Source organism: Natator depressus, chromosome 2 (assembly GCF_965152275.1).
Source record: "Natator depressus isolate rNatDep1 chromosome 2, rNatDep2.hap1, whole genome shotgun sequence".
Classification (NCBI taxonomy): Eukaryota; Metazoa; Chordata; order Testudines; family Cheloniidae; genus Natator; species Natator depressus.
The window spans coordinates 83,402,919-83,419,154 of record NC_134235.1 but is presented as its reverse complement, the minus strand read 5'-3'; the positions used below and the strand labels follow the sequence as shown (position 1 = coordinate 83,419,154).

The following is a 16,236-nucleotide window of genomic DNA, read 5'->3' as shown; positions in this document are numbered from 1 at the left end:
GCAAATGTGGTTGTATCTTTGTGTCACTACAAAAAGTAATTTCCCTCTGCTGATGCTCAAACCTTCTTGTCTACTGTTTGAAATGGGCCACCTTGATTGCATTGGCCTCATTAGCGCTACAAAAGTGTTTTCTCCCTCCCCTGGTATTAACCCCTTCTTGTCAACTGTTGAGAAAAGGCCACTTCCATCTTAATTGAATTGGCTCGTTAGCACTGACCCCCCCACTTGGTAAGGCAACTCCCACCTGTTCATGTGCTGTGTATTTAATACCTGCCTACTGTATTTTCCACTCCATGCGTCTGATGAAGTGGATTTTGGCCCATGAAAGCTTATGCCCAAATAAATTTGTTAGTCTCTATGGTGCCACAAGGACTCCTCGTTAGTTTTACCCTGGTGTAACATGATTAAAATCAATAGAATTACTCCATCATAAAACTGGAGTAAGGCGGTAGCGAATCAGGTCCTGCATAATATAATATTATAATATTCTCTTAGAAAATTGATACCTGCAAAGCAAAAATGAAAATTGGCTTAAATGGATTTCTGCAAGCAAGCTAAGCAAACGATATAGCATTCAGCACAGAAAAAAAAAGTTGTAACTAGTACCACCCCTTTTTAATGAATGGTTATTTTTGTGAAATTGTCTTTGTACTTCCTTGTTCACTGACGCTTGAACAGTATGTATCATAACCTGACTTCACAAATGCCACGAATTGAAATTTGACTTCTCTTTGTGGTACTGCATTCTGAGTTATCACATAACTCTGTGTTTAGCTCAGTTTTTTCCCTTACCATATTGTCAGGGGTGCTGGAACAATTTGTATAGTGGGATGATGAGAACCATTGAACCAAACTGCAAACCCTGTATATGAGGGAAAACACTTCAAGCCAGGGGGTGCTGCAGCACTCCCAGCACCCCTAGTTTCAGCACCTATGTGTATTGTCATTTTCTTTGTCAAATATGGACTTTCCCTACCAGCCTCAGTGTAGCAATGGTACTAGAAATTTTCTACCTCCATATTTCACACCAGCAAGTTCCCCCCATTCTGGAATTGTTCAGACAGCAGCAACCAGTTGTCTGTGATGCCTGCTGAATTCTCAGTCTGTACCTTCACATCTCAGTAGTTCTGCAACAGCAAAGCGGATGTTAACAAGATTGTTTGTTGCGTTTCACTAAATGAACCTGTGTCACTGAGCTAGGAGAGCCTAGACTTCTGAATTATGATCTGATGCATTATGTTCACATGCACACACGCAGCTAAATTTTCAAAGCTGGACAGGATCCGCATTTGTGCATATGTAAGTATAAGCTTATGTGGCAAACCCATTCCAACCAGTTTCGGAAACTTGTTCAGTAGTATCTAAACCACTTGGATAATCTTTGTTACAAAAGGCACTGTCTGCATTAAGACATTGAATTTCTTAAGTTGTGTTGTTAGAGTAATGGTTCCCACAACACTATGTCTCATCTATATTACGGCTAAATACTAAAACATTACATCCAACAATACATACAGTATTGCAAAAACTACAGGCGCTCCACTTGGCTGAAATATGGGTGATGTGTATTAACTTCGAATTCCCAAACTTTTAATCAATTAAAAGTCTGAGCCTTAATGTTGCATTAACATAGGTTTTTAATTTAATTCAGTATAATTTGTTTTTAATTAATTTAGTATAACAAGGTAAACATAGATACTAAAATCAAACATAATGAATGGAAATTAAACAGAAGAGATTTATGAGGTAAATGTTCCCTCAGAGCATTCAGATGTACTGGACATAATAAGACTTTAAATAATCTTTATCCTAAGGGTGACTAGAAATCTGTTTTTCTTGAGCTTTTCTTATTTGTTGTAAAGTTCTTGTGAGGTGTCCCAACTTTTCATTCACGATGTCAGCAAGCCCTGATTTTACTAATCTTGTGTCAACTTCTTTATGAACAATTTGGAAACTCAACTCTTTATTCCCAACACAGGAGGTAACGGGAGGGGGTGATTTTGCATGCTCCTAGGTGTATTTGAGAAATGCTAAGGGTATGGACTGCATGCATTTTATTTTATTTACCCTGGAAACAGTGCAAGAATCTAAGCAGAGAAGGAGATTTGTGTGTGTGTGTGTGTGTGTGTGTGTGTGTGTGTGTGTGACAAGTGTATTGGTGAAAAAGTCTAAAATACTCCCTATTTCTATAGGCTCTGGATCCAAAGTCAAAGCCAATATCAAAAGATATGTACATGTACAAATGTACACATACAAGAAGTGGGCATGAACTGGAACTCCAAATTTGGAGTTAGGTGTATCATGTTCAGGGCATCAGCTCTAAATCAGTCCCTGGAGTGTTAATATGAAACCAAAGCTGGATTTGGGCCTAATTTACGGTTCTTGTTTGGTTTCTTAACTCCTGATCTCCAGGTGGCCCACCTTCCCTTTAGCAGGTACTTCCTGCTGAAAATACCTTCCTCTCAAGTCCCCCACCAGTTATTCAGAAGGAGAGGGGTGGAAGAGAGATTTATTTAAATGTGTGGGGGGGGTTTCATATGGCAATGTAAATATATGTGGGATTGTTTAATAGGTGAACTAGGCCCAACCCAAAATATGTCTCTTCTCTGAAGAGCTTAAATTCCTGAGGCATTAATAGGTACAATAGAGTGCAACACAATACAAAACAAACTCAGTGTGCTGTGTGGTCATTTGAATTGTAAAGCTTCACAGAACTAGAGTTTTCAGGACAGTAACTGGGAATTATTTCAAGGATATAGATGGGTGTAAAAGAAGGCATGAAGAAAGAAGCGTGCAAAGGAGTAAGGAGCAGTCAGGAAAGATGCTTGAGTGGTAAAAAGAAATTATGGGAGAGATATAGGCAAGAGTAGACTTATGGGGTGAAATCCTGTCTCCATTGAAATCAATAGCAAAGCTCCCATTGACTTCTGTAGGGCCAGGATTTGCACCCATGGGGTACTTTGGAAGAGAAACAGAAGCTTAATACAGAAGAGGAGGAGGATCCAGTGCAGAAATTGCAGTAAGGTGATGACACAGTAATAGTAGCAGAGAAGGATGATGAACTGGAGGAAGAAGAGATGAGAAAGGAGGAATTAAAAAAGAAAAAAGCTGCAATAGTCAGCATAAAGTTACCAAAAAAGAAATATTGTCATGGCAGTAGGGAGGGAAGAAGGAATGAATTTTGGAAATGTTGTGAAAAAAGGATTCAGGATTTAATGAGGTCCTGGATGAGACAGGAAAAAAAATAAAGGAACCAAAAACTACACCAGTTTGCAACTAGCTTGGGTGGCTAATTATAATCATTTGGGGTCTGTGGAATACTTTTTTCTTCGTTTGGTGCAGTGTTTTGTTGAGTTATGTTTTATAGCAACATTGCCAGAGTTTGTATGCCATAAAGCTTGACCTGCATTGGCTGTAGTTACATTTGAAAGGGCTTATCTGCCTTCAGGACTTGTCATGTTCCTGGTTGTGGGAAGTCAGCAACTGAACGTTAATTTAAATTTAACAAACAACTAGGTAAATGTTTGAGTTTTCATTATGACAGGTTAAACGAACTGCTGCATGAGTGCTATAAGAGGAGACAGTATATAAGAAGCAATGCACACTCAGTAAGCTGCACTGAAAGTTGTGTGTTGTGGGATCACATTTAACAATTTATATAGCACCAATTTCCACATGAAAAGGGACTACAGATTGTAATCCCTATTAGGGGGGCACTACTATTCAAATGTTGTAGATCAAATTTTGACCCCTAAAATTTGACCGTGTCCGTTTAGTATAACATATAATGATCACTGTGTGAGCCATATAAATTGCCTTTATATGTTGATCTCAGTACAGGGAAGGAGAAAAGAATAGGTGGGAAAACTAAAGATTACAGGTGCTTTATTTCTTTAAAATGTTGCCTACTTGCTTTTTTGATTTTGGAGAGTGTACTCAAATTACACCACTCTGGGAAACCTGGAGTGCTTCATTAAAGAACTGACTGCAGGACCCTTCCTGCAGTAACCCTGTTCCACTTCACATCTGCTCTCGTCCCTGCTGCTGCTGTTATTCAGGCACGTGTTTTCTCCACTTCCCCGGGCCAAGATGATGTCCAGTAACCCCAGGACAACAGCAATGGGAGGCAAGGCATGGACAAGGCAGCTGTTCTCATGGAATTTCCAAAATTGTCTGAAAACACATTCTCATTGTTATGGTTTTCTATAAACAAGGGGAAAATATAATGTTTGGACAATTTTTATTTTAATTTCAAGGAAATAACAAGGAGAAAGAACAAATATAAAGTCACCATAAGAGAGAGAGGGGTGGATAGGTGTGATTTTGAACACACAGCCATTTTGAACTTCTGAAACTCAGAGGGAGCATCCCTGCAGGCAGACTGTTGGGTTCTCTTTACTATAAAAGGTGCAGTACATAGAAAACAGCCTTAGAGTCACACAGCTATATATGCTGCTTCATTACATTTAACATGCATCTAAACTGGATATGGAAAGTAAGGCCTTCTGGTGTGGAATATATCCTGAACCAAAACCCTAGGTTTGGGTTCAGATCAGAACGCATACACACCGCGTTTGAAGAGATTCTGATTCACAAATCTAGATTTGTCCCCTCTGTACCATGCAAAGGGCTGACCCTTTTCTTTCCTGCAAATATGTTAACTGTACTGGAGCCACTGGGCTTTACTTAGAAAACCAAAATCAGAGTCATATATCCTTTCAATGAAAGCTCAGCTGCAATTTACTGTTTTCTAATCTTACTGTTGCTACAGAAGAAGATATACTGAATATGTGAATTGTGTTTATTACTCTAGGTTCCCCAAGATGAATGGACCGGGTATGCTCCGCGAGGCAAAGATGACGAGATTCCATGCCGGCGGATGCGCAGTGGCAGTTACATTAAAGCCATGGGGGACGATGATAGTGGGGACTCAGACACCAGCCCAAAGCCATCGCCAAAGATTGCAGCACGAAGGGAGAGCTATCTCAAGGCCACCCAACCCTCACTTACGGAACTCACCACCCTCAAGTAAGACATTGTCGGAATGAACCACTGATCCTCAGAGAAACACATTTCTGTTCCTCTCTCCTTTCTCCACTTTCTGGGCCCCAAATAAGGAAAGCGCTTAAGCATGTATTAAAGTCCCAATTGAGTCCTCATAAATGATTTCCTGAATGGGGTGAATTTTAACACATGTTTAAGTGCTTTCCTGAACTGGGGCACTAATGTTCAGGATTCAAACCAACAAAGCACCTAAAATCACTCATTTCTGTGAGACTGCTCACATGCTCAAAATTACATACATTCTTTAAACCCCTTGTTGAATTAGAACCTTAAGTGCCATATTCCACAAGCCTTACTCAACTGTGTACGTATTTATGCAAGGGTGAGTAAAATTTAACATGAGCGAGGCATGTGAAATTAGCCCTAAATCAGTCTTTGTAAATCCTCAAAGAGGGTTTTGACATTAAGCCCTGAAGAGTGAGCATCAGAAAATAGAGAAGTCCATATCTTCAACCCCCCAATCCAAAATTACATTATTATTTAATTGAGAACTATGACCAAAAAATTAAGACTGAGAATTGCTTTAAAAAGACCTCAATAAAAAAATTACAAAGTGACACAGAGAATCTAAAATCATCATTTTTCACAAAGGCTAAAGTCCCTAAGGAGTTTCAGATAATGGAGAAGCAAAGTGTCAATATACTGGAGGAGGTAGTAGCTTGTGGATAGAGCTTTGCTAGATGAAACAACTTTGGAGATATGTTAAGTTGCTTGGAATGTGTTTTTTGAGTTAAAAGCAGCACTCAAAATAGATTGTGTTTTTAAGACCAAAGAAAACATTCAGTGTATAATTTAAAAAACTCAAATAGTATAACATATATTTAATCTACATTTGTGCTGGGTCAGAACACAAAACAACAATGAAAGAACAAGAGCCCACTGCTTCTGCCACTGAAATCAGTGGCAAAACTTCAACTGATTTACATCAAAGCAGGATTTGACCCAAACTAACTAAAAATCAAATAGGTTTATCTAACTAGAGCTGGCTAATGTTTCAAACATTCATTCTGAAGATTCTTTGTGAGAATGTCATAACATTTTGTAAAATATTTTAACAGCTGGGACCCAAAGTAAAAATTCATAATAATGCAAATTCACTATTTGAAAAATGTTGTTATTGTGGAAATTGAGGGAACATGTTACTGATTACTATGCAGTACACTATGAAAGAGGGGGAAAGGAACAGTACCCAAGCAACAACTCAGACAGGAGAGTGAGCCAAAGCATTTAATAAGGAGACTGAAAACATGTGTACACGTCATAATTTTGGGAGGCATTGAGATACCAAGGTGACAATCGCTTAGCAGAATATGATCGACCAGATTATGTTAAATTAGGTTAGATTAAGTTAAATGTGTCCAGTTGAAGGGAGTCACTGTGAACTGGTGGCAGTAGCCAGAAAACTCTAGTGTAACTTTTCCCTAGATTTACATTAGGTGAAAAGAGTTTCTAATGAATTATTATTTCCAGATTCTAATTCAGAATTTATGGCTATAGCAGTGGAGCAGAACTGTTGTTAGCAATACTAGGAAATCATTAAATGTTTTCCGAGTGTAGGCAGGGCAATTCAGCAGCATCCAGGATCAGCGTCTGTCATTCCCTGTCCTTTGGCTTCTTCTTTCCTGGAACTCTAGATAGTGTTCATAGTCTGTGGCCTTGTGTTCAGGTTTCAGAAGCCTTAGTTTGCAGAATTTGTTACTGAACTTTTTTTTCCCCTTGTGACAGCAAAGCCATGTTCTGGCCTGGGGCTGCATGGCCTAATCTAAATGGATTCCAGTTACTCTCTTGCTTCTTAATTTTATTGGTCTCAATATTACAAAATGCTGAGCACTCTGGCCCTGATCCAGTAAAGCATTTAAGCACTATGCTTAATAAGCATACGAATAGTCCCACTGAAGTCAGTCATGCTACCAAAATGATAGACATGGAAGAACAGTTGGGAGCAAAGAGTGAACAAACTACATATTAGAAAATACAGAAATCTATTACTCCTCTCCCCGCCTTCCCCCCCCACTCCCCGGCCATTCCCCAGTAAATGGATGGCAAAGCTACAAATAGAACCTAGTTTGTTAACTGTCACTTTTGTTCTGTGGGTTCATCCGAGAGGCCATGAATCAACTAAGCATAGATTTCACTGGTGTTTTTGGCTCGCTAGCAACACCAAGATTGATCAACTTCTGTCTGTCTGTATCCTGTCAGAGTATTACAGTGCCATTGTGATATTGTCCAGGTAATTACATTGTTAACTGAATTAACTGAGCACTAGATTGTACGTAGCTGTCATATACCAATGCAGAGGAGTAGGGGTGAAGACGTAAGGATCTTGAGTCCAAGCCCTGTTCAGAGAGTGGTTGCTACTCCCATGCATAAAGTGACTGGGACCAGGGAAAAAAGGGGCAGGGAGCAGGCAGGCTCTGCCCCAATATGCCAGCCCACACAGCTGGACAGACTGGGGAAAGTAACCTGCACCCTCGTCACGGCTGCAGTAAATTACCCTCCTTTTGGGATAAGAAGGGTGCCCTGTGAGGAATTTTGACACTCAGAGTCACAAATCCACCCTGATTATACCCAGGGCCACTCCTGGAGTTAGTTATGAATAAGACTACGTTTATGTCATAGAGGTCATAGAAGTCAGGAAATCCATGGCTTCCAGGACTCTCGAGCTGACAGCCAGTGGGGCCCTGGCAGGGTTCCGGCGACAGGCCACAGCAGCGACAAGTGACGGGCAACAGCCTCTTGTGGTGGCAGGGGGATGCCTCAGGTGAGCAGCTGGGGTGTCCCAATTTCTCTTTGGGAAATTTGATCACCCTGCAGCTCCCAGCTGCCACAGCGGAGAGGGAACCCCACAGCTCCCAGCCACCATGGTGGTGGGGGAAACCATGGAGCTGCAGCAGCAAAAGTCACAGACAGGTCACGGCTTCCCTGAATTTTTGTTTATTGCCCATGACCTGTCCATGACTTTTACTAAGAAAATCATGACAAAATCTTAGCCTTAGGTATGAATATTTACAGCCAAAATCTCCGTAATCTCTACATGCAGTTTATGCCGTATCTCTTACTCAGGGCTTCATTGGACTTCAATACCACCAACCCCAAGTGTGCAAGAAAAACTCATCTGATGGGCTTTAATACATGTTGGGATTTTTACAATTTGACTTTGGAGATGTTAAAAATAATAAAATATAGGTTCATTTTAGTTGCCTTTGTTGCAGCTTTTAGGGTTCACATTTTCAAACACTTTTCTCTGCAGCCAAGAGAGCGAGAAACCTCTTTTTAAAAATGAAAGCTGAGATCAGTCAGGATCTAGGGCTCTAAGAAAAACTCCAAATGTCATGAGAGTCACAGGAAAATTGTAGAGATGGCAGCACTGGTACATGTATAGTAAAGTGATTCTAGATTGGTGAATTGACATAAATCTGTAAAAGAAATGCTGTTCCATAAAAGAGAATGGTGTACTTAGAGTCTTACTTGCCTGAGATTTAAGCTAACAATTGTTTCTCCCTGTTCTCTGCAGAACCTCACAGCTGTAATAGTGAATCATAACCTACTGAACCAAAAAAATAACCTAAAATTAGTAAAAGATGCCTAGGGCTACAGCTTTTAATTTTTTTAACTTATGTCTCCTCTGTTGTCTGTGATTAGTGACAAAAGTATCCTTCTGAATTTCCCTCATTAATTTCCCCTCATTCCTTGTCCTCCTGTCCTGCACTTGTCTCGGACACCTCATCTGAGATGGTGGTCATTGGTTATTATTAACAATGTCATATTCTTGACCATAGTAATGAATAGACAGGAGGACAAATTCAGACCCTCTGGCACAAGCAGATGCTAACTGTGCCTTTCCATACCAGCCTGATCCACTCTGACCCAGGGGAAGCCAGGTGTTGTTTCCGTTACTGTCGTTACCTGGTGTCCATTGGGGAGGGCAGCTTTAATTTCTGCAGGGAGTTTCATAGGCTCAGTGATGACTGCTCAAAGCTACAGTGAATCAGCACATCCCGCCGCAGCTCTTGCCACATCCTCTCTTAGGCCAAAATTTTCCACTTATGGGGGGCAGTACCTGCTTAGTACCTGTCAGAAAGTGGACCTAAACACCTTGCACCACCACAAACCCCACACTCAGGTGGATTTTATGCTGAGACACTACCAGGACTGGTGCTGACTTCTTCTGATGGAGCCCTTTGAATATATCGGACCCAAAGTCCATTGTTAGTTCCAAGAACACTAAAACTCACAATAGAAATGCTGTTTGGTGGGAGGTTAAAATATTCCACATCAAGTATGCTCCCTCTTGGACATAGGAGAGGCAAGATTAGTAAAAATGCATGGAATTAATTAAAAAATAAAAACACAAGTTCTCCACACCACTTAAAAATGGTTTTAGTGAAATCTAAGGTGCGAAGCAGCAGAAATGTATGTGGTAGCCAGAGATTTTAAAAAAGGGGAGGGCAGGAGCTTTGTTTTCATTATGGCCTCAGTTTAGAAAAGTACTTAAACCTATGCTTAACTTTAAGTAAGTTCTTCTTAAGTCCTTTTCTATTCAGGAAAGCATTTAAGCACATGCTTAATTTTAAGCACCTTTAAGTCCCATTGATGTCATAAACTTACGGGCTTTGATGAAGCAGTACCTAAGTCACTAACATGGAAAAAATGGAAGAATTCTTTTTCCTTATTATCTACTTTTCAATATGAAATAATGTTAAATAGAATCATTTTCTGACAGTCCAGATTGACATTTTGTGTGAGATCATGCCCACACCGTTCCCGGGGTCTTAATGCGTGAAACGTACTTCTACAATATTTTTTTTAATGTGAATTTTTGTGAAAAGTATCCAAGTAATCTCTGGGAACTCAAGTATGCTCCAGAAAACAAGCCCCAACCAGCCCAGTCAGTGGCAGTGCAAGTTTCTTCTCACTGCTCTATTAATATGACTCAACCTTGACCTAAAGGAGACCATCTCAGGGAGGTTGAGGATAGTTTATTTTCTGTGTGTGTTCATTCCTCGGCTTCCCTGATCAGTGGGTCGGTGAGGTTCTGTGGCCTGCAGTGTGCAGGAGGTCAGACTAGGTGATCACGATGGTCCCTTCTGACCTTTAAAGTCTATGAGTTTGAGTCTTCCAACCCTACAGTTTTGATGGAAATAAGGCATATTTTTTAATGCTGAGAGTAATTAACCATTAGAACAACTTACTAAGAGTCATGGTGGATTCTCCATCACTGACTATTTTTAAATCAAGATTGGATGTTTTCTAAAGGATCTGCTCTGGGAATTATTTTGGAGGAAGTTCTGTGGCATGTGCTTTACAGGAGATAAAGACTAGGTGATCACTATGATCCCTTCTGGCCTTGGAATATATGAATCTATAGTTTCGATTTTGTGATCATGTCTGCTGGGATCTGCACTAAAGCCCCTAAATCATTTCACATAGGCTACCTAGCAATGGTGAGATACGTAACAAATTGCTTCCTTTGGTCACTGTTGACTCAGGCTATATCTGTACACAAATAAAAGACTTTATGGGAATGATCGAAAATCCATTCAAGTCAATGGAGACTCTCTTATTGACTTCAGTGGGCTTTGGATCAGACCCTAAATTCCAATTCCAATACGCTGCAGCTGAGTTCCTCTCTCCTCCCCAATCTTGTCTTTTCTAACTGTGAAGAAGAGAAAGTGGTGGATGCGAAAGGAGTTGTTATAAAGAGACAGCCGTGGTAATGTTTCAGGGACTTTTAGCAGTCCTTTCTGCTTGTCTCATCTCTTCCCCCACCATCCTGTGTATGAACTCCTGTGTGACATCTAGTTGGTCTTAACTTTATCTTTGGGAGAAAAATGGGCCTGGTAACTTAAAACCATCTCCTCTTTTGCTTTCATTGTTTTTTCATTATGTGGGATTTTTTTCTCTCCAAATGTACTTTGCCTCACACAGCCCACACACTCCCTCCCACCTACCTACCATTGCTCATTCTCCTTCTCTTCCAAGGAAAGAAATGTTTTTCATTATCTGTGTTTCTTTTTCTATAAGTAACAACCTTTTAAAAGCATAACTGTGTCATATCTCCTTTATGTCATATGAAATTTATTTTCTGTTTTCTGCTGATTTTTATTGTTATACCATACAATCTCCCTCCTACAATCTTCCTCTCATGCCATGGTTCCCATGTGGTTACAGAACATGTTTCAAATGCTATGGGTAAAATTCTGAATAAAGCACAGCTTGCTGTGATCTCGAAATCCACACCTCCTCTGCTGCACTCCCATTATCCTACCAGGAAGGGAGAAGCTTTTTCTTTTCATTGCTGGCAATATCCCCCTGGATTTTAATAATTAACAAACTCGTAAAATCTGGCCCTACAGAAAAGGTGACATTTTTCTGCCTAGTACTGAAAAGTGGTAAATAGTTTGACTATCTTTTGTTGTTGAACAGATAGAAACAGGATTTATTAATCTGACTTTTAAAGAATGTGCACAAAACAGGTGACTGATGTTCCTGGTGCATCTATCCTGAACCAGCACCTTTCCCTTTATTATGTGCAGTCATCTTTAAATTATTTTAGTTATGGTAAGAAAAGTAGTATAAAAGTATAAGGTATAAGGCAATCTTTATCCCCATCCATGTCTATCTGATCTAATGTGTAGGTAAAATATTCAGCGAAAAGTGCATATGTTCTCCTGATACCTGGAATCAAAGGAAGTTTTCTCTCTGCCTCCCTCCTATGCACACTATTCCCCTTCTGCCCTTCTGACAGACTGGCAATATCCTGTAATATACTGAACATACCTTATGATATTAAGATAAGCTTTATTGAGTTACTTTAAACCTTATTGACTTAGGGTTAATGCCTTTGGAGTGCAATTACAAATGCAACTGTTTATATGTTGTTGTGACACTGTACGTACCCTCTCTAGCAGGGACGGGGGTGTGGGGGGATGCGTATGTACTTCCTCCATTAGACACCTCCTTAGGAAGATATGCATATACTAGTTCAAACTGGATTCTCCTGGGACCAACAGACAAAGAAGATTTTTGGATAAAAGTCTGGGGTTTAATGTGCCTCAGGGCCTTCTTCCTGTTCCAGCAAACAGACAGGACCCCTGGTTCATGGCCCCAGTCCTGTGGGGAAGAATGGAGGGACTTGGCTTATTAGAGTCTCATAAGACTGTGTTCTTGTTGTGAGCTGAAGCTGTGATGAACTTGTGTAACCACAAGGATGCTCCCAGAGTGGGAATTAAAAGACTGCACTTGCCAGAGCTCATGTGAGAGTTGGGATGAATTCTGGTAAATGTATTAGCTAAGGCTGTCCATTAATCACAGTTAACTCACGCGATTAACTCAAAAAAAATTAATCACAATTAATCGCACTGCTCAACAATAGAATACAAATTGAAATGTATTAAATATTTTTGATTTTCTATATTTTCAAATATATTGATTTCAATTACAACACAGAATATAAAGTGTACTGTGCTCACTTTATATTATTTTATTACAAATATTTGCACTATAAAAATTATAAACAAAAGAAACAGTATTTTTCAATTCACCTCATACAGGTACTGTAGTGCAATGTCTTTATCATGAAAGTGCAACTTCCAAATGTAGTTTTTTTGTTACATAACTGCACTCAAACACAAAACAATGTAAAACTTGACAGCATACAAGTCCACTTAGTCCTACTTCTTGTTCAGCCAATTGCTAAGAGAAACAAGTTTGTTTACATTTACGGGAGATAATGCTGCCCACTTCTTAATTACAATGTTACCTGAAAGTGAGAACAGGCATTCACATGGCACTGTTGTAGCTGGCGTCGCAAGGTATTTACGTGCCCGATGCACTAAGGATTCATGTGCCTCTTCATGCTTCAGCCATTGTTCCAGAGGACATGCTTCCATGCTGATGAAGCTCGTTAAAAAAATAATGTGTTAATTAAATTTGTGACTGAACTCCTTGGGGGAGAATTGTATGTCTCCTGCTCTGTTTTACTTGCATTCTGCCATATATTTCATGTTATAGCAGTCTCGGATGATTACCCAGCACATGTTGTTCGTTTTAAGAGCACTTTCACTGCAAATTTGACAAAATGCAAAGATACCAATGTGAAATTTCTAAAGATAGCTACAGCACTCAACCCAGAATTTAAGAATCTGAAGTGCCTTCCAAAATCTGAGAGGGATGAGGTGTGGAGCATGCTTTTTGAGGTCTTAAAAGAGCAACACTCTGATGTGGAAACTACAGAATCCTAACCACCAAAAAAGAAAATTAACCTTCTGCTGGTGGCATCTGACTCAGATTATGAAAATGAACATGCGTCAGTCCGCACTGCTTTGGATTGTTATCGAGCAGAACCCATCATCGGCATGGACACACATCCTGTGGAATGGTGGTTGAAGCATCAAGGGATATATGAATCTTTAGCGCATCTGGCATGTAAATATCTTGCGATGCAGGCTACAACATTGTCATGTAAATGCCTGTTCTCACTTTCAGGTGACATTGTAAACAAAAAGCGGGCAGCATTATCTACTGCAAATGATAAAGAGATTGCAATACAGTACTTGTATTAGGTGAATTGAAAAATACTATTTCTTTTGTTTTTTACAGTGCAAATATTTGTAATCAAAAATAAATATAAAGTGATCACTGTACACTTTGTATTCTGTGTTGTAATTGAAATCAATATATTTGAAAATGTAGAAAACATCCAAAAATATTTAAATAAATGGTATTCTATTATTGTTGAACAGCACAATTAATTGCGATTAAAAAATTTTAATCACCTGACAGTACATTAGCATGTGTGTAGATTTTTATAGTTTTTAATATGTTTTCTCTGTAACGCTTTGTACCTTAAAAATAAAGAAGGCTTGCTTAGAAAGAGCTGTCTGGTAATTTACAGCTATGGCAATTACACAGTTATCCATCTCTGAAGAGAAAGCGAGCAGGTGTCCTAGGGCAACATCTCTGTGCTAGGAATGACTCAGTGAAGGAAAGAGAGACGAGCTTACACAGAACTCTTCTTCTACAGCAGGGGTAGGCAACCTATGGCACACGTGCCAAAGGCGGCACGCGAGCTGATTTTCAGTGGCACTCACACTGCCTGGGTCCTGGCCACTGGTCCGGGGGCTCTGCATTTTAATTTAATTTTAAATGAAGCTTCTTAAACATTTTAAAAACCTTATTTACTTTACATACAACAATAGTTTAGTTATATATTATAGACTTATAGAAACAGACCTTCTAAAAACGTTAAAATGTATTACTGGCACACGAAACCTTAAATTAGAGTGAATAAATGAAGACTCGGCACACCACTTCTGAAAGGTTGCTGACCCCTGTTCTACAGCAACACTATATGCAACAGTAAAGGAAAGGCAGCTGTCCAGCCTGGGAATAGCCTGGTCAGAAGGGACAGAGACACATCTCCACCCAAGACAGGCAACAGCTCAGGAGCTGGAAGCTGAGTGGCTGCCTGTGCTGGACCACTGAGGGGATATACAGGTGCAGTGGCCCTGAACTGTGACAGCTCCAGCATACAAACTCCCTATTTAAAACAGGGGTTCTGACTGTGCTTGCCAGATTCAACATCCTTACTGGTTTGGGGGGGCATAGGGTTAGTGAAGTTTTTGGGATTTTAGAATATGTTTTTAAAATATCACAATCAATGTGGATACATTTCCAGCCATTTGCTCTACATTTTGGATTATATCTGATCAAAGCATTGTTGCTTTGATCTCATGTTTGATCATGTACATGTTGTGGAAGAAAGTCCAACTCGATCACCAATGCATTTACTTCACCAGTCTTATAAAGGAGAACTTACAAAGAGATGAGTAAGAGGAAATTCACACTCACAAATCCATACTTTTTTCAATATACCATTTTATGGATAAGTTAGTTTTATGCATCCCAGTTGTATATACAGCATTACTGATCTGTACCCTACACAATTAGTTGCATCAGTAATGATGAGAAAGTAACACACAGGAGAAGTAGCATATGTCTGGGGAAAGCATTAGGAAGGATTTATAATTTACAGAATTCTGTTATGTAACTTATTTCATCAATGTGTCTCTTCCTGTGGCCTCCCACTTACCAATATAAATAGTACTTTATAAATAAGATGAGCCAACACTCCCTTCTACTAATCATAGGCTGGAAGCAATACATTAAAATTTATATACTGAGAAATACTTATTATATGCTTATATTGTGTGTGTGTGCGCGTGTGTGCGCATGCGCGTGCGCTTATATAATGTGTGTGTGTGTGTTAGGATATAATCTCAAAACAAAATGAGATGAGACTGAGAATCTCTGTGTTCTGTCTTCTAAGAACCTATACAACCGCCTCAAAGAATAACGATAAATTGATACAGAAAGAGTGAGAGATCACACCCCCAATAATGGCAGTGGCAACAGTAGACTTGTAGCAGAGATTAGCCTGGTCTTTTTCCCCCGATGTCCCAAACCCACTGTTTCAGTGTACAGTGAGCTACAGTGAATATTCATTGACAGAATATTCATTATAAAATTGCAATAATAATATGAACCCAAAGAAAATAATGGGGGCTCTCCCATGCACCTCCCCAAAATGTAATATTTATATGTTTTTTTTAAAATGGGCAGCTGATTACAAATCATGGAATTAAGTCTCCCAGCACCTATTCAAAGGTTGGTCCTGGATCTGACCTGGAGAACCAAACTGCAAGAGTCAGATCAAACCTTGCGGGGTCGCATGTACAATATAGCGTGCAGGCTGCTAGTGGCCTGGGTTGCGGAAAAGGGCCAGACACTTGAGGAAACCCTGTTTCCTTTAGAAGCTCGTCCCTGGCTGCTTCTTCCCATGGTTATTACTCTTCTACCACCTGGACTCCCAGAGGGCAAGCTTTGTATTGCAACATGTTGACATTTGCATCAGGACCCAGGTTGGGTTCCCATTTGGGGTACATTAAACTTTACAGGTAGAAAGCAAACCCTTTGGGATAATCCACCCCCTTTATTATAAAATATAACCAAATAAACATACTATTTATTATTAGGCTGAAAAAAGCCACTGGAGATAAAAGGGCAGAGAGATACCATGATCACTGGTACGTGGAGCTGTAACATCAGAACATCCCACATAATCTACACAGGTCTCAGAGAGTTTGCTCCAGAGTTAATTTGTGGAGGGAA

The 16,236-nt window shown here is 39.8% G+C and overlaps 1 protein-coding gene across 4 annotated transcripts in view; it reads left to right on the top strand.

Annotated features, from left to right (window-relative positions):
• Positions 1–16,236, top strand: part of DLGAP1 (DLG associated protein 1) — a 620,850-nt gene that overhangs the window by 432,524 nt on the left and 172,090 nt on the right. For all 4 annotated transcript variants that reach the window (XM_074944555.1, XM_074944554.1, XM_074944556.1 and 1 more), the window contains one exon: positions 4,814–5,028. In XM_074944555.1, coding sequence (XP_074800656.1) covers positions 4,814–5,028 — 215 coding nt within the window. The remainder of the gene's footprint in view (positions 1–4,813; positions 5,029–16,236) is intronic.